Here is a 26,130-nt window from a genome sequence, read left to right as displayed (position 1 = left end):
TATGTTTGTGCAGCGCTGCGTATGCCTTGTAGCGCTATAGAAATGCTAAATAGTAGTAGTAGTAGTAGTAGGGATGATCTCCAGTAAGGTTTTGTACATTCTAGATAGTCAGAATGTATGTCAGAACACGCTTGCAGTCTAAGGTATGCAGTGCTGCTTTTCCAGGATTTTACAGTGTGGCTTAGGGAAGAAGACAAGTAGTACAATGGATTGACTGAGATGAAACTCAATCCATTTAGATAGGAATTTGGGGTAGGTTTGGAGAACAACCCTTTTGTGGTAGAACCTGGCTTAAGGAGGGTCTGCCACAAGGGTTTGAAGCTCACTAATTCTTCTGGCAGAAGTAAGAGCTAATAAGAACACTACCTTATCAAGGGATGAATTGAAACTGGTTTTTTATCAACTTTAGAGTGAAAAGCACTGATAGCACTCTAATATACTCTCATTGAGTTAGTTTTGAGGCCAGAATCCGAAAGGTGGAGGAGATCTCCATAAGGCTCAATAGAAAGCTAGAGTAGGCTCCCGTACTTTGGCTGCACACCAGAAAGAAAATCTTTTCCATTTTCAACAGTAACATTTTCGTGTAGGTGGTTTCCAATAGGCTAGGAGTATTCTAGAGACTGCATCAGGAAAGTTTAAGAAACTAAGATCTATGTCAACAGGAACAAAGCCATCAGGGCTAGTGAGTGAAGGTGTGGATGAAGAAGGGACCCTTCATTCTGAGTTATTAGGATTGGAAAAGAATCCAACTTCAATGGTTCCTTGGATGATAATTCTAGGAGAAGAGGAAACCAGATTTGATGGGGCCAATAGGGAGCAATTAGAATCATGGTCCCCTGGTCTCGACACAGTGTGTGGAAATAAAAATAAATAAATAAATATGGTGTCTTTTCTCTTCGCAGGGACCTAGAACCTTGTGTGTGACGTCCATCTAGGTGTGCTCCTCAACCTGTTATGGAGGCATCTGTGGTGAAGACTTTGTGATGTGGAAGGGATTGGAGTGGAAGGCCCCGGGTAAGATTTTGAGACACCATCGACACCATCCACCCCGTAGAGAGTAGCATAGCTGTGGAGTGATCCGAATGTGAGCTAATAGCAATCCCGTTTGAGACCAAGTGGAGAGTGTCCACTGTGGAATTCAGAAGTGAAGATGAACTAATGGCGTTACATGGCCTATAGATGTCATGTGATCGAACAGGCAGAGCATCTGTCGAGCAGATACTTGGGTGGGGTTGAACACCTGAGTGGCAAGATGTAGCATGCTGTTTGCTTTCGGTTGAGGAAGGAAGACTCTGCCCTGGGTAGTATCGATGTGAGCCCCTTTGGACTCCATGGTATGAACTACTTGAAGATGTGATTTGGGGTAACTGACCACAAATCCAAGGAGTTCTAGAGCTGTGTGGTAGAGTGAAAGGAGGTGCTTGCTGATTCTCGGAAGGCTGCTTTGATTAAACTGAGATGGTGTCTGGGTTTTCTGACCCACTGCAGTCTTGGATGTGAGTGCTGGAGGAGGAGTAGGAATGTACTGACGCTTAGACATGTAGTAACTTGAGCGCCAATATCTTCCTGCAAATCATATAGAAGAAGAAGCAGACAGTTGTGGCCTGGACAGAGTCTTAATAGTATCTGTATGTTTTTTTTAATTATGTCAGCCAAATAAATTTTTTCCATGACAAGAGACATCTACTAGATACTCCTGGACATCAGATTCGATGTCAGAGACCCTGAGCCAGAAGAGAAGTCACATTACCACTGCTAAGGCAGAAATACGTGAAGAGGCATCGAAGGCCTGTTTGGCCAAATATTTACGAGAGTTGAGAAGTTTCCTGTGAAGTTTATGGAATTCCTCCACTTTTACAGCTGGAAGGATTTCTGTAAAAGATAGAGTACTCTGTATTAGAGATTTTAATTAAATTGTGGAATAAAGTTGATACTCCAATATTCAGTTGGTTAGCATTGAAGCTTGAAAAGGTTTCTGCCAAAAGAGTCTAGCATTCCAGCTTCTCTTCCCAGAGGAGCAGCAGCATGAGATCTTGCACTACTAGCTTGTTTTAAAGCAGATTCCATCACTAGTGAATGGTGGGGTAGTTGTGTTTTCTCAAATCATGTGGATTTCTGTATCCTACACATTGTATCAATTTTCTTTGGAGTCAGTGGAGTCTCTCAGTTTTTGAGTATTCTTCATTATTGAATAAGAGTAACAGTGATTCCTACTCTTGGAGAAGAATCACAATCTAGAACCTCAAAGAGTTCTGAATGAGTTTTTTCCTCTAGTTTAAGGTATGGCTTGAACCATCTCTCAGGTAAAGGCAGGAAAATAGATATTCTCTGGAGGAGATCTGTGACTCTCAGGTGGTGGAGAGGGATCAGATGGAATGCCCTAGGACTTCCCAGCTGAGAAGTCCTGTGGGTCCTGATGCGTCTCCAAGGAGAGGTTTGAGTTAGATTCTTCAAAGTACTGTTCATTGGAAGTACGAGGTGTGTCAAGGCAGATGAGTCTCCAAAGTTGGAGAAAGCTCCTCTGGCAATGTCGATGCATGCGTTAGTTGGGTTCATGCTACACTTGATGGTCGATGCCAAGCCAGTGTGCGGAACCTCTCCCATCACTGCCTCTCTGATGCATCGCCGGGCTGGGCTGAGGCTGATGCAAGCAACCTGTGAGCCTGTACAAACTGTGAATGCAGTAGCCTCTTTCTTTCCTTTTCATTCACACACTCTGTAGTCAGGAAGGAAGCCAGGGCTGGGGGGCCTGAGGGGCTGAGGATACAGCAGCATCGGGGACTACAGAGGAGCGCAGCCCCCTGCTAGCTTGCCCTATCCATTCCACCATGGGCGAGAGCGAAAAACTCAACATCGATTCTATCATTGGGAGACTCCTAGAAGCTGCCCTAGCGTGTTCCAGTCCGCCTGATCCCAGCTTGGCTTGTTCCGGTCCGACTGATCCCAGATTGTTCCGGTCCGCCTGATCCCAGCTTGCTCCAGTCCGCCTGAGCCCATCTTGTTCCAGTCCGCCGATCCAGCTTCCCCCTTGCTTGTTCCAGTCCATCTGCTCCAGCCTGCTTGTTCCAGTCCAAATGCTCTAGTGTGTTCCAGTCCGCCTGCTCCAGCTCGTTCCAGTCTGCATGATCCCATCTTGTTCCAGTCCGCCCGATCCCAGCTTGTTCCAGTCCGCCGATCCAGCTTCCACTGCTTGCTCCAGTGTTCCAGTCCGACTGTTCCAGCTTCTCCCTGCTTGTTCGAGCCCATCTGCTCCAGCCTACTTGCTCCGGTACACCTGCTCCAGCCTACCTACTCCAGTACATCTGCTCCAGCGTGTTCCAGTCCGCCTGAACCAGCTTCTCCCTGCTTGTTCCAGCCCATCTGCTCCAGCCTACTTGCTCCGGTACACCTGCTCCAGCCTACCTACTCCAGTACATCTGCTCCAGCGTGTTCCAGGCCGCCTGATCCAGCTCCTCCCTGCTTGTTCCAGTACACCTGCTCCAGTCTGCCTCAACCAGCTTCTCCCTGCTTACTCCAGTACCTGCTCCAGCCTGCCTGCTCCAGTACATCTGCTCCAGCGTGTTCCAATCCACCTGAACCAGCTTCTCCCTGCTTGTTTCAGTCCATCTGCTCCAGCCTGCTTGCTCCAGCTTCTCCCTGCTCGTTCCTGTTCATCTGCACCAGCTTGTTCCAGCCCACCTGCTAGCTTGTCAGCCATTGACTTACTTGCTTGCCTACTAGCTTACTAACTCATCAGCCATTGACTTACCTGCTCTCCAGTTTCTCCCTGCTGGTTCCTGTCCTTCTGCATCAGTATGCTCCAGCCCGCCTGCTAGCTTGTCAACCATTGACTTGCTTGCCTGCCTGCTAACTTGTCAGCCCTTGACTTACCTGCTCTCCAGCATCTCCCTGCTCGTTCCTGTCCATCAGCCCCATCATGCCCCAACCCGCCTGCTAGCTTGTCACCATTTATTTACCTGCCAACCTGCTAACTTGACAGCCATTGACTTACCTGCCCCCCTGCCTCTCCCTGCTCGTTCCTGTCCATCCGCACCAGCTTGCTCCACCCTGCCTGCAAGCTTGGCAGCCACTGCCTCACTTGCCTGCCTGCTAACTTGCCAGCTACTGACTTACCCACTCTCCAGTCCATCAATCCCTCCAATTCCAAGCCTCCGGCTCTTCGCTCTATCTATCTGCTTCTCACCTCAGTCACTACACTTACACCTGTCACACCGCAATCAGCAATCACTACCTATGGCCCCTGTCCACATCCTCTTCCTTGCCCTGTCCCTTCCTAATCTTTTTCCCCTCCCTTTACCACCGTCCACCGCTGGAACTCATTGCCCACCTGTGTTCCCTCCCATCCTGCCCGCTACGGCAATACCCTATTCACCCCCATCCTTCACCACCTCACCATCTCTCTTGTCCCCCTCCTCCTTCCTAGCCCTTAATCTCCAACACCTCCTTCCTACCATTAACCCTTCACCATTCCTCCGAAGTGCACCCCGTCTTCGTCGCCTTCGTCGCCCGACCTCCCCCACCCTCCTCCGCACTCTCTTGCTCCTCCTCCTGCTATCCGCGGGAGACATTAATCCTAATCCAGGCCCCCCTCACCTATCCTCCTCCTATCCATGCAAACGATTCCGTGATGTCTCCAACCTCGTCTCTATTCCCCTCCTCCCTCCCCTTCTCATGCGCCTTGTGGAATGCCCACTCGACCTGCAACAAACTGCCCTTCACCCACGATCTCTTCATCGCTCGTTCTCTCCAACTGCTCGCCCTAACTGAAACCTGGCTCTCCCCTGACGACTCTGCCTCAGTCGCGGCCCTTTGTCATGGAGGTTATCTCTTCTCCCACACTCCCCGCCCAGATGGCCGCGGTGGAGGCGTCGGGCTACTTCTCTCGCCCTCCTGTAGTTTCCAACCCCTCCTCCTACCGCAGTCTCACTGCTTCTCGTCCTTTGAAGCTCACTCCATCCGGCTATTCTACCCATTACCACTCAGAGTTGCAGTCATCTACCGCCCCCCTGATAAGCCCCTCTCTTCATTCCTTACTGACTTCGACGCCTGGCTCACCGTCTTTCTTGATCCCGCATCTCCATCCCTCATTCTTGGTGATTTTAACATTCACGTTGACAACCCATCCAACTCCTACGCTTCTAAATTCCTCACTCTGATATCCTCCTTTAACCTCCAACTATGCTCTACCACCCCTACTCACCGTGATGGCCATTGTCTCGACCTCGTTCTCTTCTCTTCCTGCTCACCTTCCAATTTCTGCACCTCAGTCCTTCCTATTTCAGATCATCACCTAATCACCCTCACTCTTCATCACCCTCCCCCTCAACCTTGCCCAACTATAACCACTGCCTTCAGGAATCTCCAAGCTGTCGACCCCCCTACCCTATCCTCTCACATCTCCACTCTCTTCCCTTCCATCTCGTCTTCCGAATCTGTCGACACGGCTGTCTCTACCTACAATGAAATTCTCTCCACTGCTATGGATACCCTAGCACCATCTGTCTCTCGTCCCACTAAGCGCATTAATCTTCAGCCCTGGTTAACCCCTTGCATCCGTTACCTTCGCTCCTGCACCCGCTCTGCTGAACGACTCTGGAGGAAATCTCGCACCCTGTCAGACTTCACCCATTTCAAATTCATGCTATGTTCCTTCCAGTCCTCCCTATTCCTTGCCAAACAGGAATATTATTCTCAATTAACCAATTCTCTTGGCTCCAACCCTCGTCGCCTCTTCGCCACCCTCAACTCCCTACTTAAAGTACCCTCCGCTCCCACCCCCCCTCTCTCTCCTCAAACACTAGCTGACTACTTCCGCGATAAAGTGCAGAAGATAAACCTTGAATTCACTTCCAAGCCTTCTCCTCCCTGTGACTTCTTAACCCACTCCCTCAACCAACCTAACCTGGCCTCCTTCTCCTCCTTCCCTGAGATCACCGGAGGAAACTGCTCGCCTTCTTTCTTCCTCTAAGTGCACCACCTGTTCCTCTGATCCCATTCCCACCAATCTGCTTACCAACATCTCTCCTACAGTTAACCCCTCAATCTGTCACATCCTCAACCTCTCTCTCTCCACTGCCACTGTCCCTGACACCTTCAAGCACGCTGTAGTCACACCACTTCTCAAAAAACCATCACTTGACCCCACCTGTCCCTCCAACTACCGCCCCATCTCTCTTCTACCCTTCCTCTCCAAATTACTTGAACGTGCTGTCCACAGCCGCTGCCTTGACTTCCTCTCCTCTCAGGCCGTCCTCGACCCGCTTCAATCCGGCTTTCGCTCACCACACTCAACAGAAACAGCACTCTCTAAAGTCTGCAATGACTTGTTCCTTGCCAAATCCAAAGGTCACTATTCTATCCTCCTCGACCTATCTGCCGCCTTTGACACCGTCAATCATAATTTACTTCTTGACACACTGTTCTCATTTGGGTTCCAGGGCTCCGTTCTCTCCTGGTTCTCCTCGTATCTTTCCCAACGCACCTTCAGAGTATTTTCTAATGGCTCTTCTTCCACCCCCGTCCCGCTCTCTGTTGGGGTCCCTCAAGGATCTGTCCTTGGACCGCTTCTTTTCTCGATATACACCTCTTCCCTGGGCTCGTTGATCTCATCACATGGTTTCCAGTACCATCTATATGCTGATGATACCCAGCTTTACCTCTCCACTCCCGACATCACAGTTGAAACCCAGGTCAAAGTTTCGGCCTGCCTTTCAGACATCGCTGCCTGGATGTCCAACCGGCATCTGAAACTGAACATGGCAAAGACTGAGCTCCTTGTCTTTCCACCCAAACCCTCTTCTCCTCTTCCCCCACTTTCTGTCTCTGTTGACAACGCCCTCATCCTCCCCGTCTCTTCAGCCCGCAATCTCGGAGTCATTTTTGACTCCTCCCTCTCCTTCTCTGCCCATATCCAGCAGACAGCTAAGACCTGTCACTTCTTCCTCTATAATATTAGCAAAATTCGCCCATTCCTCTCTGAACAGACCACCCGAACCCTTGTCCACTCGCTCATTACCTCTCGTCTTGACTACTGCAACCTTCTCCTCGCTGGCCTCCCACTTAGCCACCTATCCCCCCTTCAATCTGTCCAAAATTCCGCCGCACGTCTTATCTACTGCGTGAACCGATACTCTCATATCACCTCTCTCCTCAAGTCGCTTCACTGGCTCCCGATCCGCTACCGTATACAGTTCAAGCTTTTCCTATTGACCTTCAAGTGCACTCAATCTGCAGCCCCCCATTACCTCTCTACCCTCCTCTCCCCATATGTTCCCACCCGTAACCTCCGCTCTCAGGACAAATCACTCCTTTCTGTACCCTTCTCCACCACCGCTAACTCCAGACTCCGCCCCTTCTGCCTCGCATCACCTTATGCCTGGAACAGACTTCCTGAGCCCATACGCCATGCGCCCTCGCTGCCCATTTTCAAGTCCTTACTCAAGGCCCATCTCTTCTCCCTTGCTTTTGGTGCCTAACCACCTTCCCATTCCTGATACCTACACTGACTACATAGTTTTTACCTTTAGATTGTAAGCTCTCTTGAGCAGGGACTGTCCTTCCCCATGTTTAAACTTGTACAGCCCTGCGTAACCCTGGCAGCACTATAGAAATGCTAAGTAGTAGTAGTAGTGAAAGCTCCCGGGTATAGCCCGGATTTCTTTGTGAAGATTAGGCGTCATACTGGCTGAAAAAGTGGCATGGACACAGCCTGAGATATAGCCCATCAGATGTAGGAGATCTGGAAGACCTCAAAGGCTCTCGATGAGAGATAAGCTGATCGCTGTGGCACGGACACTTCCCATGCATCAAGGATGTCGATGCAGGTGAGGTATGGGAAGAGTGCCTGGAGAGACAGTGATGGCGATGCTTCTTAGGTTTTTTACACTGCAGGTCCCTCAATGCGTGCAGCACAGACAATGATGGTGTAGAATACTTATGCATATGTGGTATTGAATCCGATGTAGGATCTTCTTGATGTTGCATCAGTGCACCCAAATTAGATGCAGGTTCTGTATTGAGTACCAAATCCCCTGCTATGCTTGATTTGGATGCCAATGTCGATGCAGAACCAAAAGTTTTTTTTTTGCTGGACACTGGGCTTTAAGGGTCCTTGCTGGCATGCGCAGGCAGAGGTTACACTGTTATGTCCCAGTGCTTGGGACCTAAGCACTGAACACACTAATTATGGGGGTCTGTGACTGATATAGTTCTATTGCATTGAATACACTTCTTAAAGCCACTTGGCACCCTCACTGACATGGATGGAAAAAAAGCCGACGTTAGGTCAAAAGGTTCTATGGCACGCGGAGCTCGAGTTGTCGTGCTCTTGAAAATAGTCAATGCTTCCCAGGTAAGAGAAGGCTCAGAGGCACACCAAAAGGACGAAAATTGAAAAATGAAAGTAATTGAAAAACAAAGTAAAAATTGAGGGGTTCTTTAACAAAGCCACTCTACCGATTCCCGCGCAGCAAATGAGAAGTCCATAGGAATTGAATGGGATTCCTCTCATTTGCTGCACTGAGAATTGGTAGCATGACTTTGTAAAAGAAGCCCTTAATAAATTAACAGTGAAAATAGAAAAATATGAAGAAAAATATCCCGAAAAAGGGAAGGCACCAAAAAGGCAAAAGTTTGACGTGCTAAGGATATTTCAACCTCTCTGCTTCATGGAAAACGATAGACTGCTGGTCTCACGCTCAGTGCGGTGGGGGCACTGCCTCAAAGATTTTAAGTGACAGTGCACTTGGCAGTGTCCGCACTGTGCTCTGTGGATGACCTCATCCACATTTGATAATATTATGCCTGCTTTTCCTCGGAGAAATTCTGTTTCATAAAATATCCTAAATTTAAGAAGAATTTATATTGTTGCTTTTTATCTTTTACTCTTTCAAGATTTTTTGAGGGGGTTCTCTATAGTGACTTGGAAATGTGGAGGTAGCCAGCCTAGAAGATGGTGCTCGATGGACCCTTGTGAGGTATGAAGAGACCTCAATTCCAGAAGTATATACAGTGGGGGAAATAAGTATTTGATCCCTTGCTGATTTTGTAAGTGTGCCCACTGACAAAGACATGAGCAGCCCATAATTGAAGGGTAGGTTATTGGTAACAGTGAGAGATAGCACATCACAAATTAAATCCGGAAAATCACATTGTGGAAAGTATATGAATTTATTTGCATTCTGCAGAGGGAAATAAGTATTTGATCCCCCACCAACCAGTAAGAGATCTGGCCACTACAGACCAGGTAGATGCTCCAAATCAACTCGTTACCTGCATGACAGACAGCTGTCGGCAATGGTCACCTGTATGAAAGACACCTGTCCACAGACTCAGTGAATCAGTCAGACTCTAACCTCTACAAAATGGCCAAGAGCAAGGAGCTGTCTAAGGATGTCAGGGACAAGATCATACACCTGCACAAGGCTGGAATGGGCTACAAAACCATCAGTAAGACGCTGGGCGAGAAGGAGACAACTGTTGGTGCCATAGTAAGAAAATGGAAGAAGTACAAAATGACTGTCAATCGACAAAGATCTGGGGCTCCACGCAAAATCTCACCTCGTGGGGTATCCTTGATCATGAGGAAGGTTAGAAATCAGCCTACAACTACAAGGGGGGAACTTGTCAATGATCTCAAGGCAGCTGGGACCACTGTCACCACGAAAACCATTGGTAACACATTACGACATAACGGATTGCAATCCTGCAGTGCCCGCAAGGTCCCCCTGCTCCGGAAGGCACATGTGACGGCCCGTCTGAAGTTTGCCAGTGAACACCTGGATGATGCCGAGAGTGATTGGGAGAAGGTGCTGTGGTCAGATGAGACAAAAATTGAGCTCTTTGGCATGAACTCAACTCGCCGTGTTTGGAGGAAGAGAAATGCTGCCTATGACCCAAAGAACACCGTCCCCACTGTCAAGCATGGAGGTGGAAATGTTATGTTTTGGGGGTGTTTCTCTGCTAAGGGCACAGGACTACTTCACCGCATCAATGGGAGAATGGATGGGGCCATGTACCGTACAATTCTGAGTGACAACCTCCTTCCCTCCGCCAGGGCCTTAAAAATGGGTCGTGGCTGGGTCTTCCAGCACGACAATGACCCAAAACATACAGCCAAGGCAACAAAGGAGTGGCTCAGGAAGAAGCACATTAGGGTCATGGAGTGGCCTAGCCAGTCACCAGACCTTAATCCCATTGAAAACTTATGGAGGGAGCTGAAGCTGCGAGTTGCCAAGCGACAGCCCAGAACTCTTAATGATTTAGAGATGATCTGCAAAGAGGAGTGGACCAAAATTCCTCCTGACATGTGTGCAAACCTCATCATCAACTACAGAAGACGTCTGACCGCTGTGCTTGCCAACAAGGGTTTTGCCACCAAGTATTAGGTCTTGTTTGCCAGAGGGATCAAATACTTATTTCCCTCTGCAGAATGCAAATAAATTCATATACTTTCCACAATGTGATTTTCCGGATTTAATTTGTGATGTGCTATCTCTCACTGTTACCAATAACCTACCCTTCAATTATGGGCTGCTCATGTCTTTGTCAGTGGGCACACTTACAAAATCAGCAAGGGATCAAATACTTATTTCCCCCACTGTAGTTTAATCAACAAGTCCCAGTCATGTCAACTCTGCTGAGTCTTCACTTGCTGTATAATACATCAAAAATTTGAATGAGTAAATGTGTACTACTTATCAGGCTTGCCGCTACTTGAAGAAAAACTGCATAAGGGGAAACTACCGCTGGTGTTCTCACCAACAGTACTGGAATTGAGGTCTCTTGATACTTTATTTTCTTCCACTCCTGTGGTTTTTTCATTTGGATATTCCTGTGAAAGTCTTTGGTTCTCAGTTTGGGATTTGGAGTTCGATGGGCCCTTTCAATTTCAAAGTACCTGTCAAATCACATCTCAAATAGTTTGGGGTACAACAATTCAAGAAATTATACCGCATCTGTGTGCCTTCTGCTTCCTTTCAAATATCCAAGATCCATTAATTTGTTTTGTCTAGAGCGATTATTCTGCTCTTTTAGGGCCTTTTGTATAGTGTCAATGACTCTGACTTTAAGCTGTACCTTGGATAAGGCCTGGTCTTTGCACACTTTTTTTTTTTTTTTTTTTTTAATTTTATTTTTATTATTTATACAACTCACAAAGAGAAGATACGGCAATTTGTAATAACTTCAAAATAAGAATACAGTACCGGACGCCTTCGAAGAGGCCAATCCTTAACATAAACTAACTTAGTTTTCGACCTAAAAATTTATGGTAATCGATTCAAGAATAGGAAACTTTAACAAAATAGTTCAAATAAACTGAAATATAAAATATAATAGGCGCTGCGGACCTATCTCTTCTTCTAACCTATTATATAGTGTTCATCTGTTACTTAACAATCACTTCCACTTTTTCTTCTTCCCGAGCAGTCACAAACTCCTCTAATTGTTTAGGTTCAAAAAATTTGAAACTGCTAATTCTGAAAAAGAACACGACATATTCAAGGAAATTTTAACAAAAAAGTAGCACCTAAAGCCAATGTTCTCTGGTGCAAAGCCAAAAATGCTTCACGTCTCTTCTGAGTGTCTCTCGATAAATCAGGATAAAGTCTTATTTTTGAACCAAAAAATAAAGAGTCCAAGTGTCTAAAGGAAAGCCTTAACACTGCATCTCTGTCCATTTCCAAAGCAAAAACTACCAATGCTGTTAAAGATTAACAGCTTTGGTAGTTTTTGCTTTGGAAATGGACAGAGATTTCTTCCAATGAAGATTCCAAAAAGGACGTCAAATTCAAATCTTCTCCCACAGTCAGCTGTACACCATCTATGACTATAGCATTAATTCTGGTGTTAGTTTGCAAATATTTCACCCTCAGTATAGGAGGGAGTGAATCTTTTGACATCCCCAGGATCTCAACTAAGTATTTCCTTACCATATCAATCGAAAATATTAATGGGGATTTTGGAAAGTATGTAAATCTTAAATTTAATTTTCTGGATTGGTTTTCAAGATATTCTAATCGGCGTAAAGTATAATTTCTATCCTTAATTATTGTCTGGTTAAACTTTTCCAAGTCTTTTAATTTTTCCCCATGTTGTTTCGCTTCCTCAAGCTGCTGAGTGGTAGACTGTGCTTGGTTGAGGACAGCCTTGGTTAATATTTTTATTTCTTCATTATTTTTATTTATTGAAGATTGGAGAGAGGAGTGTAACGTGATAGCGAAGTCTCAGAATGACTCCATGGTCACTGCGGCCGGTTTAATTATACGTCCTGGGTTAAAGTCAGGAGTGGGAGCATTCAGAATCAGGTTAGCTCAGTAATAGTTTGTTCAGGCAAAATGTTAGTTGAAATTTGATTTCCTACCAGATTCCTCTCAGCTTCTCCATTTGGCATGGATTAGGTCCCTTCCTGTTCATTCCGTCCTCCATCTTGGATTGAAACGCCAGGCCTTTCTTCCATGCCACCACCTCCTGGCTGCAGGGGGCCCGCCGCACATTGGATGGGGCTTAGGGAAGCCCTGTCTACACTGTTGGTTGACTGAGACGCGTCAACGCTAATAGCTGGAGAGGAAGAGCATCTAGGTCCCACTATTACTCCGAACCAGTCCAGTGCCGATTGATGAGAAGCGTAAGTCCCGAAAGGGGTTAAGGGACCTCCTCGTGTCTTTCCTTTCCTCTTCCCCATCTTACGAGGGGGTTCGGGTCCTTCTTCAGCTTTCTAATGGACGATTCAGGGAGCGTCTAGAGCAGCGTCCTAACATACCGCCATCTTGAATCGTATGGCTGTTGCACACTTTGAATAAAAGTACTACAGTATCTTCCTGTGTTTCATGAAACTGTTGAGTAAGATCCCCAAGCGCTCCTCTGATCTCCACATGTGCCACGGAGTTGTCCTTTAATATGGTTTTCAGGCTCAGCAATTCTGCTCTAATGAAGTGCAAAGTGATTTCCATCCTGCCATGTGCTGTCAAGCAGATACAGCAGAGCTGCTCAGATCAGTCTTGATGAATATGGTTGCCATAACAAGCAGGTCAAAAATTAGTGGAAAGTGAGAAGCTTGATTACCACTGTGAACATTAAGGGGTCCTTACATAAGTACATAAGTAATGCCATACTGGGAAATGACCAAAGGTCCATCGAGCCTAGCATCCTGTCCCTGACAGCGGCCAATCAAGGTCAAGGGCACCTGGCAAGCTACCCAAACGTACAAACATTTTATACAAGTTATTCCCAAAATTGTGGTTTTTTCCCAAGTCCGTTTAGTAGCGGTCTATGGCCTTGTCCTTTAGGAAACCGTCCAACCCCTTTTTAAACTCTGCCAAGCTAACTGCCTTCACCACGTTCTCCGGCAATGAATTCCAGAGTTTAATTACGTGTTGGGTGAAGAAACAATTTCTCCTATTTGTTTTAAATTTACTACATTGTAGTTTCATCACATGCCCCCTAGTCCTAGTATTTTTGGAAAGCGTGAACAGACGCTTTACATCCACCTGTTCCACTAAACTCATTATTTTATATACCTCTATCATGTCTCCCCTCAGCTGTCTCTTCTCCAAACTGAAAAGCCCTAGCCTCCTTAGTCTTTCTTCATAGGGAAGTCGTCCCATCCCCGCTATCATTTTTGTCGCCCTTCGCTGCACCTTTTCCAGTTCTACTATATCTTTCTTGAGATGCGGCGACCAGAATTGAACACAATACTCAAGGTGCGGTCGCACCATGGAGCGATACAAAGGCATTATAACATCCTCACACCTGTTTTCCATACCTTTCCTAATAATACCCAACATTCTATTCGCTTTCCTAGCCGCAGCAGCACACTGAGCAGAAGGTTTCAGTGTGTTATCGACGACGACACCCAGATCCCTTTCTTGGTCCGTAACTCCTAACGTGGAACCTTGCATGATGTAGCTATAATTCGGGTTCTTTTTTCCCACATGCATCACCTTGCACTTGTGTTCATATTAAACGTCATCTGCCATTTAGCCGCCCAGTCTCCCAGTCTCGTAAGGTCCACTTGTAATTTTTCACAATCCTCTCGCGAGTTAACGACTTTGAATAACTTTGTGTCATCAGCAAATTTAATTACCTCGCTAGTTACTCCCATCTCTAAATCATTTACAAATATATTAAAAAGCAGCTGTCCTAGCACTGACCCCTGAGGAACCCCACTAACTACCCTTCTCCATTGTGAATACTGCCCATTTAACCCCACTCCCTGTTTCCTATCCCCTTCAACCAGTTTTTAATCCACAATAGGACATTTCCTCCTATCTCATGACCCTCCAATTTCCTCTGTAGCCTTTCATGAGGTACCTTATCAAACGCCTTTTGAAAATCCAGATACACAATAACAACCGGCTCCCCTTTGTCCACTTGTTTGTTTACTCCTTCAAAGAATTGAAGTAAATTGGTCCCCACACTAAAGCGGTGCTGACTTGGTCTCAGTAATCCATGTCTTTGGATGTGCTCTGTAATTTTGTTTTTAATAATAGCCTCTACCATTTCCCCCGGTACCGATGTCAGACTCACCAGTCTATAATTTCCCGGATCTCCCCTGGAACCTTTTTAAAAAATCGGCGTTACATTGGCCACCCTCTAATCTTCCGGTACCACGCTCGATTTTAAGGATAGATTGCATATCACTAACAGAAGCTCCGCAAGCTCATTTTTCAGTTCTATCAGTACTCTAGCGCACCTTTTACTAAGGTGCGCTAGTATAGGCGTGTGTTTTGGGCGTGCGCAGATCCATTTTTCAGCGTGCCTGTAAAAAAGTCCTTTTTAAAATTTTTGTAGAAAATGGACGTGTGGGAAAATAAAAATTGGCGCGCGTCCATGTTGGGTCTGAGACCTTACCGCCAGTCATTGACTTGGTGGTAAGGTCTCTTGCGTTAACTGTGCAGTAATCGCCTATGTGCTTCAAGTCGGAGTTACCGCCCTATTTTCGCTGGACACCAGAAAATAAAATATATTTTCTGGTACATTTCAAAAATGAAATTACCGCATGGGCCATGCGGTAGCCGGGTGGTAACTCCACACTGATGTGTGTCGGATGCATGTAGATGCCTATGTGGCTTAGTAAAAGGGCCTCTAAATACTGTATCATGCTGTTGGGAGCTCCTTTGTTAGGCAGCCATCTTCGTTGGTGATCACTAGCACTTCATTATGTACTTTATTTAAATTTCTCACCACGCTAAATGTGTAACATTTGGCTGTATAAGCTGACATATGGTCAAATGTTATGTACATACCCCCAGTTTCTATATATGGCACCCAAAACTGGATGCCAATTCAAGATGGTCTCAATCCAATTAGTGCTGATCACTGGGTGCTAATGGCACTAATCAGCACTAATTTGGAACTGCTTGCACATCTTTCTACTCACTACTCTATAACGTGTGCCCAAATCCCATAGCATGCAATTCAAAAGGGGGCCTAGCCATGGGAGGTGCATGGATGGATCAGGGGCATAATTAAAATTTGCATTCAGTGTTATAGAATACCAGGGATGTACGCCTAAATTGGGCACTAGGAATTACACCTGGTTTCAGCAGGCCTAAGCCTTGCTATATAAATCGGCAATCAATACTATTCTATATTGGGCGCTCATCTTTTAGTGCCCATTACAGAATAGCTTTGAGTGCCGATTTCTGAGCACCATTTATAGAATTTCCTCCATAATGTGGGGTGGAAACAAGAGGCACACCAGGAGCAGACCAATATATATCTGAATAGTGATATCATTCAGCTGCTATTTGGATAGTTCTGAATATGGGTAAGTTAGAACTGTATATTTATTGATCCAACTTAATGCACATATCATGGCGGACTATATACATAAAGATGAAGGCATAAAATACATTAAGGAAGTAATTTTATCAAGTCATTTTTGAACATTAATAACCTCTTATAAAATACTAACCATCATAAAAGTAAATGCCATGATATAATGGAATGTATTTTCCTGGTACACGTGTACATGGGCAGAGTTTGAGCAGAGAGTGGGCAGAGTTTCCAAGTAAGCAGGTAGATGACAAAGTATGCTAATCTATGTGTGTACTTGAATAATCTAATGTAACTTATCATTAACTTAACTTTGGAAAAAGGTGAGTAATAAAAAGATATCCAAGTCCTTTAGCTCAAATTAGAAAATGTGAGTAATAATACATTAGTCCAAATCCTACAAGCTAATACAATGCCTGTTCTAATTTTACAAGCTATAGCAAAAATTCAAATGAAGGTAAACTAACTCACACAGAATGTGGTTCAAGGGGAACTGCACAGAGTCAGAACTGTCTGTGCTTTGATCCACTTAGATCAAACTAAACACCTCCCCAAATTCACCTCCCACAGACGCCAAAGGGAAGTCCAAACTATTTCGCTGAGCTCTGAAACCAGACACCAAATTCCATATAGCATATGAAGCCTTCAGTGCACTGCAAAGCGAAGGCACATTTTTTCTTTCTATACTGGTCAAACTTGATATGATGTAAAATCTATAATATTTTTTCTCAGGCTGGCCTAATGGGCAAGCTATGGTACTGTGGTGCCTCAGTACTCAAGCCCCAGGTTCAATCACAGTAACTGTTTTCTATTTTTTGGGCTGGCTCAGATTGGTGATACTGTATGTTCATGCCTCCTGGGAAAGACTGAGTCCTACACACTGCACAACACTGACATTCACCTCTACTCAAATTTATCTGTGCTGCATTCAAAAATGAACCCATAGTCTGTCCTCTCAGGTGAAAGATTGGCACTGCTGTGGCTGAGCTTGATTGGGATAGGGAAGAGGAGGGTAGGAATGTTGAATGTTTCAATATCTATAAAACATTGAGAAGCAGGAAGTTCCAAATCAGAGGTGACAGGCGTTCACATAGAAATCAATTAGAAAAATAGTTCAAATTAACATCAATTAGAAAACAATTAACAAAAGTTTGGTTCCTAGAAGATTAAGGATCATTGTGAACAGGATGTTAACGTAATACCACATTAAGACAAAAAGTGTAGGTCTTATTATTAAGTCACAAAGCCAATATTTTGCTTTTAGTCCATTATGTTTTTTAAATCCAATTGATAAATATCTATTAGGTCCATGCCTTCATTCCTGGTGCATTTTTTAAATTGTATTTTGCAAAATATACATGTAAACCCCAAACTCTGCCCCTTAAAATGACTACTTCAAGTATGTATAAAAATAAATGCATAGCCAGCTTTCTATGTATAAAATCTTTCAAAAGTTTCTATAACATATAAATAAAAGTTTTTAAAAAATTCCCTTTAATAATAATGGTTTGTCCAGGTTCAGAGAACATGTTCGGTCTTGATCACACATTTGTACGGTCATTTCTTTTACTGGTGAATTTCTGTCTAAAATTCTACTGTTTATAATTAATGCTAACCTAATCTTTACTTTACACCTTCTGATGACTCCTACTATGGGAATACCTGCCCTATAATATTTTCAAAACACCAAAGTGCTCTCTCTCTTTTTTTGACCCTTACACCCACATCTTTAGAATGTCCCTATGTGGACTTGAAAGCAGAGAATGACACAGGAAAAAAGTTTGCTCCTGTCCCTGTGAGCTCTTTCCTCGTCCCCATCCCATTCCCATTGCCACCCCATCCCCACAAGCTCTGACCCTTATCTGCATAAGTCTTAGTTATGTAGTACAACACCAGAAATATTGAACGAGATGCACTTACTCCTGTACTGTGCAAAATATAAAGATGGTACATGCCAGGGCTGGTGTTAGGAGAGTATGACTAAGGCAACTTCCCTTGGCCCCTGACCAGAGAGCCCCCCAAGCCTGCTGGAAGCTGAAGAAAGTGCAGCCTGGTAGTGGGCTTTGGGATCCCCTCCCAAATGTTTTCCCTGGGTCTCAGCCATGTCTAACAGTAGCTCTGGCAGGATGTACATTTCAAATCTGACATACTCTAATAACAAAATAGAAAATAAAATTAGTTTTTCTTCCTTTTGTTATCTAGTTATTTTATTTTTCAAATCATGTTGGTCTCAGGCTCTGTTTTCTGCTTCCCTCTGTCTTCTCGTAACTTACTCACCAGGATCTCCTGTCCATTTGATATCTCTTCTCTCTTCATGTCCACCATCCATTTTCCATCTTTATGTCTCTATCATCTCCACATTTAGCATCTTTCTTCTCTGTGTCCCTATACTTCCCTGTCCAGTATCTCTCCTGTGTTCATATCCTCGCATCCATCATCACCTCTCTGTCTCCCTATCCTCTCTTCCTGTGTCGAATATCACTCCTCTATGTCCTTATGCGTCCCTCACCCTTCTGTGTTCCTATTTTCTTCCATGTCTAACATCACCCCTCTGTGTACATATACCCTTCTCCTGTGTCCAGCATTGCCCCTCTGAGTCTATATACCATCCCGACACAGCATCTCCCCTTTGTATCACTAATCATATGCCCCCCATGTACATCATTTCCCCTCTGTTTGTTACCTCCCTGTGTCCCCTCTCTTCCTCTTCCACACAAATGTGCCTCTCTCCTCTTCACCCCACCCAGCTTCTCTCCCTCTCTTCCCCTGCCTCTTCCAGCATTTGGCTCAACTGCCAGCCCTCCTTCCATTTCTCCTTCCCACCGTGGTTTCAGTATTTGACTCCCTCTTCTTTCATCCCATTGGTCCAGCATCTCTTTCCCTTACCCTCCCTCCTTCCTTCCTACCATGGGTCCAGCTCCTCTCTCCTTTTCCTTCAGCCCCTCCTCCTCTTCCCATGGGTCCAAAACCTTTCTCCCTTCCTTCCAGGACCCCCCTTCTCCCATGGATCCAGCACCTTTCTCCCTTCCCTCCAGCACCCCCTCCTCCCATTTCCTGCAGCACCCCCGTCGTCATCCTCCCATGGGTCCAGCCAGCACCTCTCTACCTTCCCATCCTCCCCCCTGCAGGTCTGGCATCTCTTTCTACCCGCTGCTTGTGGCTTACATTTTTCTACAGCCTGGCAGTGGTTCGCACAGGCTGGCTTCATGACCTTCCTTCTGCCATGTCCAGCCCTCTCTAAAGCAATTTCCTGTTTAGTGGTCAAAATAAGAAGTTGTAGCAGAGAGGGCAGGACGCAGCAGAAGGAAGGTCACAAAGTCAGCCTGTTTGAACTGCTGCCGGGCTGCAGGAAAATGTAAAGTACAAGTAGCGGGTAGAAAGAGGCGGCAGTCTCACATGGAGGAGGATGGGACGGTAGCAAAGGACCCCACCCCCCCACACGGTAACAAGGCATTTTCTACTTGAAAGGTCAAGTATTATGGAGTACAGGAGTAGCCTAATGGTTAGAGAGGCAGGCTGGGAACCAGAAAAAACAGGATTCAAATCACACTAATGCTCCCCTTGGGCAAATCACTGAACTCTCAGTTGCCCCAGAACATGGTTTCCCAATGCAAGGGTAATACAACAATTTTGCTCCACAATGCAACAACCAAATAGTATGGAAACAGGTCAAGCAGAAAAAAATGTGAACTAATATGTGCGAGCACACCTGAGGCATGTGCACAAGTCTGAGCTAGTGGCAACTGGAAACCTTGCTTGTTGGATCCCTCAACTCCCCAATACCTGTGGATACATCCAACAGTCCACGGCTCTCCAGACCACCTGAGCCTCACAAATGTACCTGGTGGCCCATGGCCCCTGGACACCCGACCCTTCACCCCCACCTTCCACCCTACAAATTTCAATGGATGTCCAAGTGACCCCAACCATCCCCTCTATTCACGTTCCCAAAATATGCTGAGAGCCTAAGTGGACCACCCTCCCCATAAATCCCTCCGCCCACCTCCAACATTGGGAGGCAGGAGTGAAGCCCACTCACTCTTGTCTCTGCACCACCATTTTGGAAAATGGAAGGGTCAGTTTGCCAAATAAAGAAACAATTTGATTACTACAATGGTTAACACAATGCACGTATTCCTAGTCATACTCATACAGCAACTCAATGAAAACAGATGCTATTGTTCACTGCAGTATACTATCACCATAGAGAAAGATAGTGACATCCACACAGACCTGCAACATTAAAACTTTAAAGTCATATCAAGAAGAGGTTGTAGGCATTTTGATGCAGATGCTCATGGTGATATGGTTTTGCTCGTGGGTAATTCTCTAAGTACCCACCTGAATACATAATATACTATCTCCTACAAAATGACCCTTCAATATGAAGATGTTCAAAACAATACTATCACCATAGAGACAGATAATACAAGTGTCAGTCTTCATACAGATGCAAAATAAGCACAGCAGTTTTCAACTGCATTTTAACAGTACATACAGTAGCCAAGTTAAAAAAAAGTGACACTCTAGATAGTCTCAGTTCAACGTCACAGTTTTGCTCCCTCTGTGGCCCCTCGCTTTCAAAATTATTCACCAACTTTGAAAAGTAGAAAATCTAGCGTTTCCTCCAACCAAAGTTTGGTACAGCTAAATCCCTCCATTTCAAAGTTATTAGGGGGGATGGGGAGATGGAAAATACTGAATACATTGCCTATGGAAAAAAAGTCTGCCAACTCTGTCCTCTCTTATGTCCCTCAAACCACTTCCTATTTTGAAAAGTGAAAAAGTTCTATGTTCCCCCCCTCTCCCCCAAATTCCTATCTCTACACAAAGTTTGGTGGAGCTAGGTCTAGCTGTCCCAAAATTATTGGGAGAAAGACAGATAAAAACACGAAGTGCAACAGGTGCATTCAATACAATTTCATAAACCACTCAGTTCTATTGAGCTACTTGCCATTTGCAGCAGGGACCTTGTAGTCTTGCGATTTATATTATATAGGGTCATAAACACAGTGGTTTAGAGGAATTTAACAAATAGAAATAAGATGCAGAAATAATTCACTATTTAATGGGAGTTCCTATAAGTAAGAAGATGTTTATTTGTACAAAATCTCCCTTTGAAATTTGCTCTGGGCCCCTGGACTGACAGCATGCATACTTTCCTCCATGGGCAACATCGGTTCCACTGAGTGGAAGACTTGGGACATGAAGATTAAATATTGAAATCTGCTCCTATTTCATCCTTGCATACTTTGAATCTGCAAAGTATTATTGCCAAAAGCCTCCCCATGGCATAAGCAGCAATTTTTGAAAGAGAAGCTATGTGGGGAGTTTCCTTTTCAAATCTGCTTGCAGGGTTTAGTGTGAAGTTTGAATATTTCCTGTCCTTTGAGATACCTATTCAAACATCACAGGAATAATTGCTTCTGCGCTGTTATCATTCATACAATATATTTTCTGCTGATAATAATTCCTCACTGCAGACAGCAGCAGCAGACAATATCTTCCTGGCTGTAGCTAACCTTCTCCATGTTATCTGTGTAGATTAAATTAGCTGCTTACCATGCTGGGTATAGGCAGACACTCCTTGTGAAACACATGCCTGCAGTGGAATACTGTCACACTAAAAGGCTTAGATGCATCTGGAGCAAAAAGATATTGTAAAAAAGAAAAACAAAGGAAAAAAATAATTAAATATTGTAAGAGGCAGACACCTGAAGCTAAAAAACACATTATTTCTGCCTGCCCTCTATAAAAGAGAACAGAGACATTAGATTTTAAGAGAGTGCGTTACAGTTTCAAACATTTATATCAACCGAGCACACAGAGTGTAATTGCTTGCAGGTAATTGCCTTTTGCTGATTAAAAAACAACAACAATGAATTCAGCTTCTGGGTCAGAAGACTGTCACATATGCCAACTGGGAGGACACTTCCAGAATTTTCTAGAAGCTTTAAGTATGCGTGGTTAGCTGCCTGAACTGGCTACATGTCTGTTTATCAGCAGCACTAACAAGAAAAAAATATATATTAAAAAGGAGTAGGAACAACTCCCAGAAAGGAGGTGGCTTAGTAGTATAAATCATCACAGAATGACAGTTACAAGGAATCCATAAGCACCTTCTCTGAGAACAAGCAGATACAACAGGCCAAATTTGGAACTAATAGCTAAGGGCTGTCTTCAAGTAAAACAAGAACACAAGACTACAGCTAGACTAATGGGGAGAAATACACACAAATTATGCTGTTTTTAGACATGACTGCTGTACCCTCTTTTTTGCCTTAAAATTTATCATTCTTTGCTTTTCATTTAATGCATCCCTAAAATGGGGGAACTCAAAGACAGGAGGAAAACTGAACAGAAATGAACCTTGGTGTATGGGCATTGAACCTTGTTCTACAAATTGATCTTAAAGGAGAGACAGCCCAAACCTTAAATCCCAGTGACTGGCCTCATTGAGACAGTGCTGACTGGCAACTATGAAGACATTTTACAAAGCCATTTACCCTGGGCAAACCAGCTTGACTGAATACTGCCCTCTTCTGCTGGCTAATGTTAGCCTCCATCATACATGTACTTTTAGCCAAATTGGAAAAAGGCTTTTCAAAGTGTGTTTAAGTTGAGGGATGAAAAGTGTGCCCATATTTTTGAAAAAAAGTGTTATTTTACCTTTCCTATTCTGAACAATTAACTGGTGCAAAGTATATGGGTGTTTTTAGTGCTTATACTAATTTCTCACATTAGCTGCAATGTATGTTGGTCAAAAGTGCCCATGTACCCTGTAAACACCACAAACTGTTCAAAATTGGCCTCAATATGGTAGAAAGCCACACTGCAGGTTTTTAAGTCATGAGTGGGAAATAAGGATAATGGTAAACTGAGTTTGTTCCAAGGAAAAGGGGATTACCAGTGGCATGATGTAGGAATGGCTCTGTTCAGAAGTTTTTAGATGATACTAAAATTTGCAATGGTGGAACAGGTGTACAAGTGAAGCCCTGGGAGTGATTTAGTTGGAAGCTAAGATTTAATACTAACATATGCAGGAAGCAGAACAGTATGAGGGTGAAGTATTTCTGTGTGCAAAAATAGGATCTGGAGATGATCATATCTAATGATCCTAAAGTGGCCAAACATGTAGAAAAGATAATAACAAAAGTCAGCAAGATGCTTGCGTGCACAGGGTGAGAAACAGCCAGCATGACTAAGAAGATGGTGTTGTCTCTGCATAAGTCTCTGGTAAGACTTCACTTGTAGTTCAAAAATATAGTAACACAGTAAATGACGGCACATAAAGGCGTGTATGATCAATCCAGTCTGCCCAACAAAGCAGTCAGAGTTGTATCTGCACCCTTCTATGCTATGTAAGTGAGAAAAGGTCATTTGAATATTGCTTTGATTCCAATAAAGGGATCCTTTGTTTATATTATGTGTTTGTGAATCCCGTCACTCTCTTTGTCCCTACCACCTCCACTAGGAAGGTATTCCAGGCATCCATCATCCTCCTCTCTCTTGAAAAGTATTTCTTGATGTTACCTGGCAATCTTAATTCATATCCTCTAGTTCCTACCACATCCCCATCTCTGAAAAAGATATGTTTTGTATATTACCACTTTTCAAGTATTTAAACGTTTACAGGGTGAGGAAAAAAAAACCCTGAGTTTTTGTTGTTTTCTCAGCAACCACTTGGAATTTCAATGTGAAATTTTACAGCTTTATTTGTTGCTAATATCTATGTTTATGTGCTGAGTGAAATGAGATTATCTTTAAACACAGCAAAGCTACAGACTTTTTAGTATGGACACTGGTGTGCATTCAAAAATGTTTGCACTGTAAAACTACCATTATATGAAAAAAAAAAAAAAGTACCAGATTACTGTTAATTGTCGTCACAGCGACGTAGACTTTGTTTGGGGAGCAATGTTGGAGGCCTATCACAAACAACACCCAAAGTTGCAAACAACTGCCAAACTCAAGGAAGCGCTGCAGATGATCTGGGACAGCCTGCAACAGGGACCAATTGACTGAAGGTCTGTGCTTTCTCTATTTGTTTTGTCCTACTTTTACTCAAGACTTAGACTTGGCCCTTAAATTTAAAACCTAAAGAGAGAGAGAGGATGGACAATTTGAGCATTTGCAGTGATTGTAAAGTTCTAACACAATGTTAACCTTATCTGAATGACATTATTTTACTGTGTTTTAGCTCAAACATTTTTAATGCGCAAAATTCACTAGGTAGTAACGCTAAAACGTCAGTAGCATCAACATAACAAGATAATTAAAGGGGTCTTTACTAAGGCGCACTAGTGTTTTTAGTGCACACTAACTGCTAGAGATGCCCACAGGAATACATTGGTATCTCTAGCGTTTAGCGAACGATAAAAACGCTAGTCTGCCTTAGTAAAAGACCCCCTAAATGTTTAATAGTAATATGTAAGTATGATGACTAAATAAATACATAAAATTTCTCATTGAAATTCAAAGGGGTTGCTGAGAAAACTGCAAAAATCTCTAGGGGGTATCTTTTTTTTTTTGCCTCATCCTGTATATCTTTTTTTTTTTGCCTCATCCTGTATATCGTACCTCCCCTGGCCCTCCTTTCCTCTAGGGTATACATATTCAGGCCTTCAAGACTCTTCTTATACATATTTTGGCTCAAATCTCATACCATTTTTGACACCTTCCTCTAAGCTGCTTCAAATCTTTTCATGTCCTCCACAACTGAACACAATACAAGTGGGGCCTCACCAATGACCTGCAGAAGGGCATTACCACCTCCTTTCTTCTGCTGGTTATGCCTCTCCCTATGAGGCCTAGCATCCTTCTAGTTTAGGTCACTGCCTCATCACATTGTTTTGCCACCTTGAGACCATCAGAATGATCACCATGCATTTCAGCCTCTCACCACCCTATCACGGAACAGCAACTCTGGATTTTGTACATCCTAAGTACACCACTCTGCAAGCAGCTCTAAAAGTGCCTTCACTATAAAGCACATGGGTGCAAATTTAAAGATCTAAACATACATACCTCGGAGGAAAAAGATATGACACCTCCTAAACAATAAATACGCAGTAGGGCGAGTTGCTAGTAAACCTCCTTTAGTATTATTTATTATCATTTATTTAGATTTAGCTCACACCTTTTTCAGTAGTAGCTCAAGGTGAGCTACATTCAGGTACACTGGCAAGTAGAAAGGAGGCTCTAGAATAAAGGTGCCAAAGTTCAGTCCTTGAGTACTGTAACAGGTCAAGGTTTTCAGGCACCTCTGATGAATATGCCTGAGATAAATCTGCATGCATACCATCTCCATTGTACGCAAATCTCTCTCATGCATATTCATCAGGGATATCTTGAAAAATCATCCTGTTTGCTACCCTCAAGGACGGAACTTGTGAACCCCTGATCTAGATTGGGGTAGCACAAGGTAAGGGTGACAGGGATTCAGAAGAAATCAAAGTAATGGTTTGTGGAACAGCTTTCCCGTGGAGAAAAGGACATTATTAGAATTTAAGAAGGCAGAAGAGAAGCACAGACTACCTCTGAGAGACAGAACGAGATTACAAAATTGGGCAGTTGTGGATAGGCAGACTGGATGGGCCATATGGTCATTATCTACCACCATATTCTATGTTTCAAAATGTGACTTCCAGATCAGGTACTTGAAATAATAAGAGCCAAAAGGGTAATGTCTCCATGATATCGCAGGTGGTTTTCAGGGAAGCTTCAACCTGCCAGCTAGGGAAGGAACAGAAGTCTCATTTCTCTCTATGTGGTAGTAGAATGTGCTAATAGTACACAGATGGACTATTTCATTGATAAATATACTAAATAGTAGTCCGAAAAAATACCTATGTGGAAACCAATTTGTCAACTTATTCAAATTAGAATATGTTACTCCTAGGGGAATTCTGCACAAGGTCCAGAAGACAGCAGCAGTGATAGCTTCTGTGGTTTCCTGCCACCCTTCTAGGGCAGCAGAGGAGAAGGACAAGGCTTGAGGTGCAGCTACGCTCCTCCTCTTGCAGTAACAAGCAATCCAGTAAGGATGGGTGGAAGGTGGAGGGGAAGAGTGAGTGGTAGGTATGTAGCTGGGAGGGGGACAGTGAGTGATGGGTGGGAGTAGTGGGTGTGTGCCTTGGGGTTGTAGTGGGTTTGTGACTTGGGAGGAGAGAGAGGACAGAGAGATCTGGGGCTGCAGAAAGTGGGAGAGGTTGGGGACAGAGAAAACTTGGGGGGGGGGGGGGTCTTACCAGGGGCAGAATGAGGGAAAGAAATCTAGGATGGCTGGTAGAGAAAGGACTAGGCAGCAGAAGGAGAAAGCTGGGAGGTGTACATCCTTGAAAGGGAGTAGAG

At 44.2% G+C, this 26,130-nt stretch overlaps 1 protein-coding gene across 1 annotated transcript in view; it reads right to left on the bottom strand.

Moving 5' to 3' along the window:
• The window catches only part of VPS41 (VPS41 subunit of HOPS complex), a 449,214-nt gene that overhangs the window by 4,885 nt on the left and 418,199 nt on the right, over nt 1–26,130 (bottom strand). Inside the window, exon 28 of the mRNA XM_030203975.1 lies at nt 21,340–21,419. Coding sequence (XP_030059835.1) covers nt 21,340–21,419 — 80 coding nt within the window. The remainder of the gene's footprint in view (nt 1–21,339; nt 21,420–26,130) is intronic.

Source organism: Microcaecilia unicolor, chromosome 1 (genome assembly GCF_901765095.1).
Source record: "Microcaecilia unicolor chromosome 1, aMicUni1.1, whole genome shotgun sequence".
In the NCBI taxonomy this organism is placed as follows: Eukaryota; Metazoa; Chordata; class Amphibia; order Gymnophiona; family Siphonopidae; genus Microcaecilia; species Microcaecilia unicolor.
This window is presented reverse-complemented; position numbering and strand designations above follow the sequence as displayed.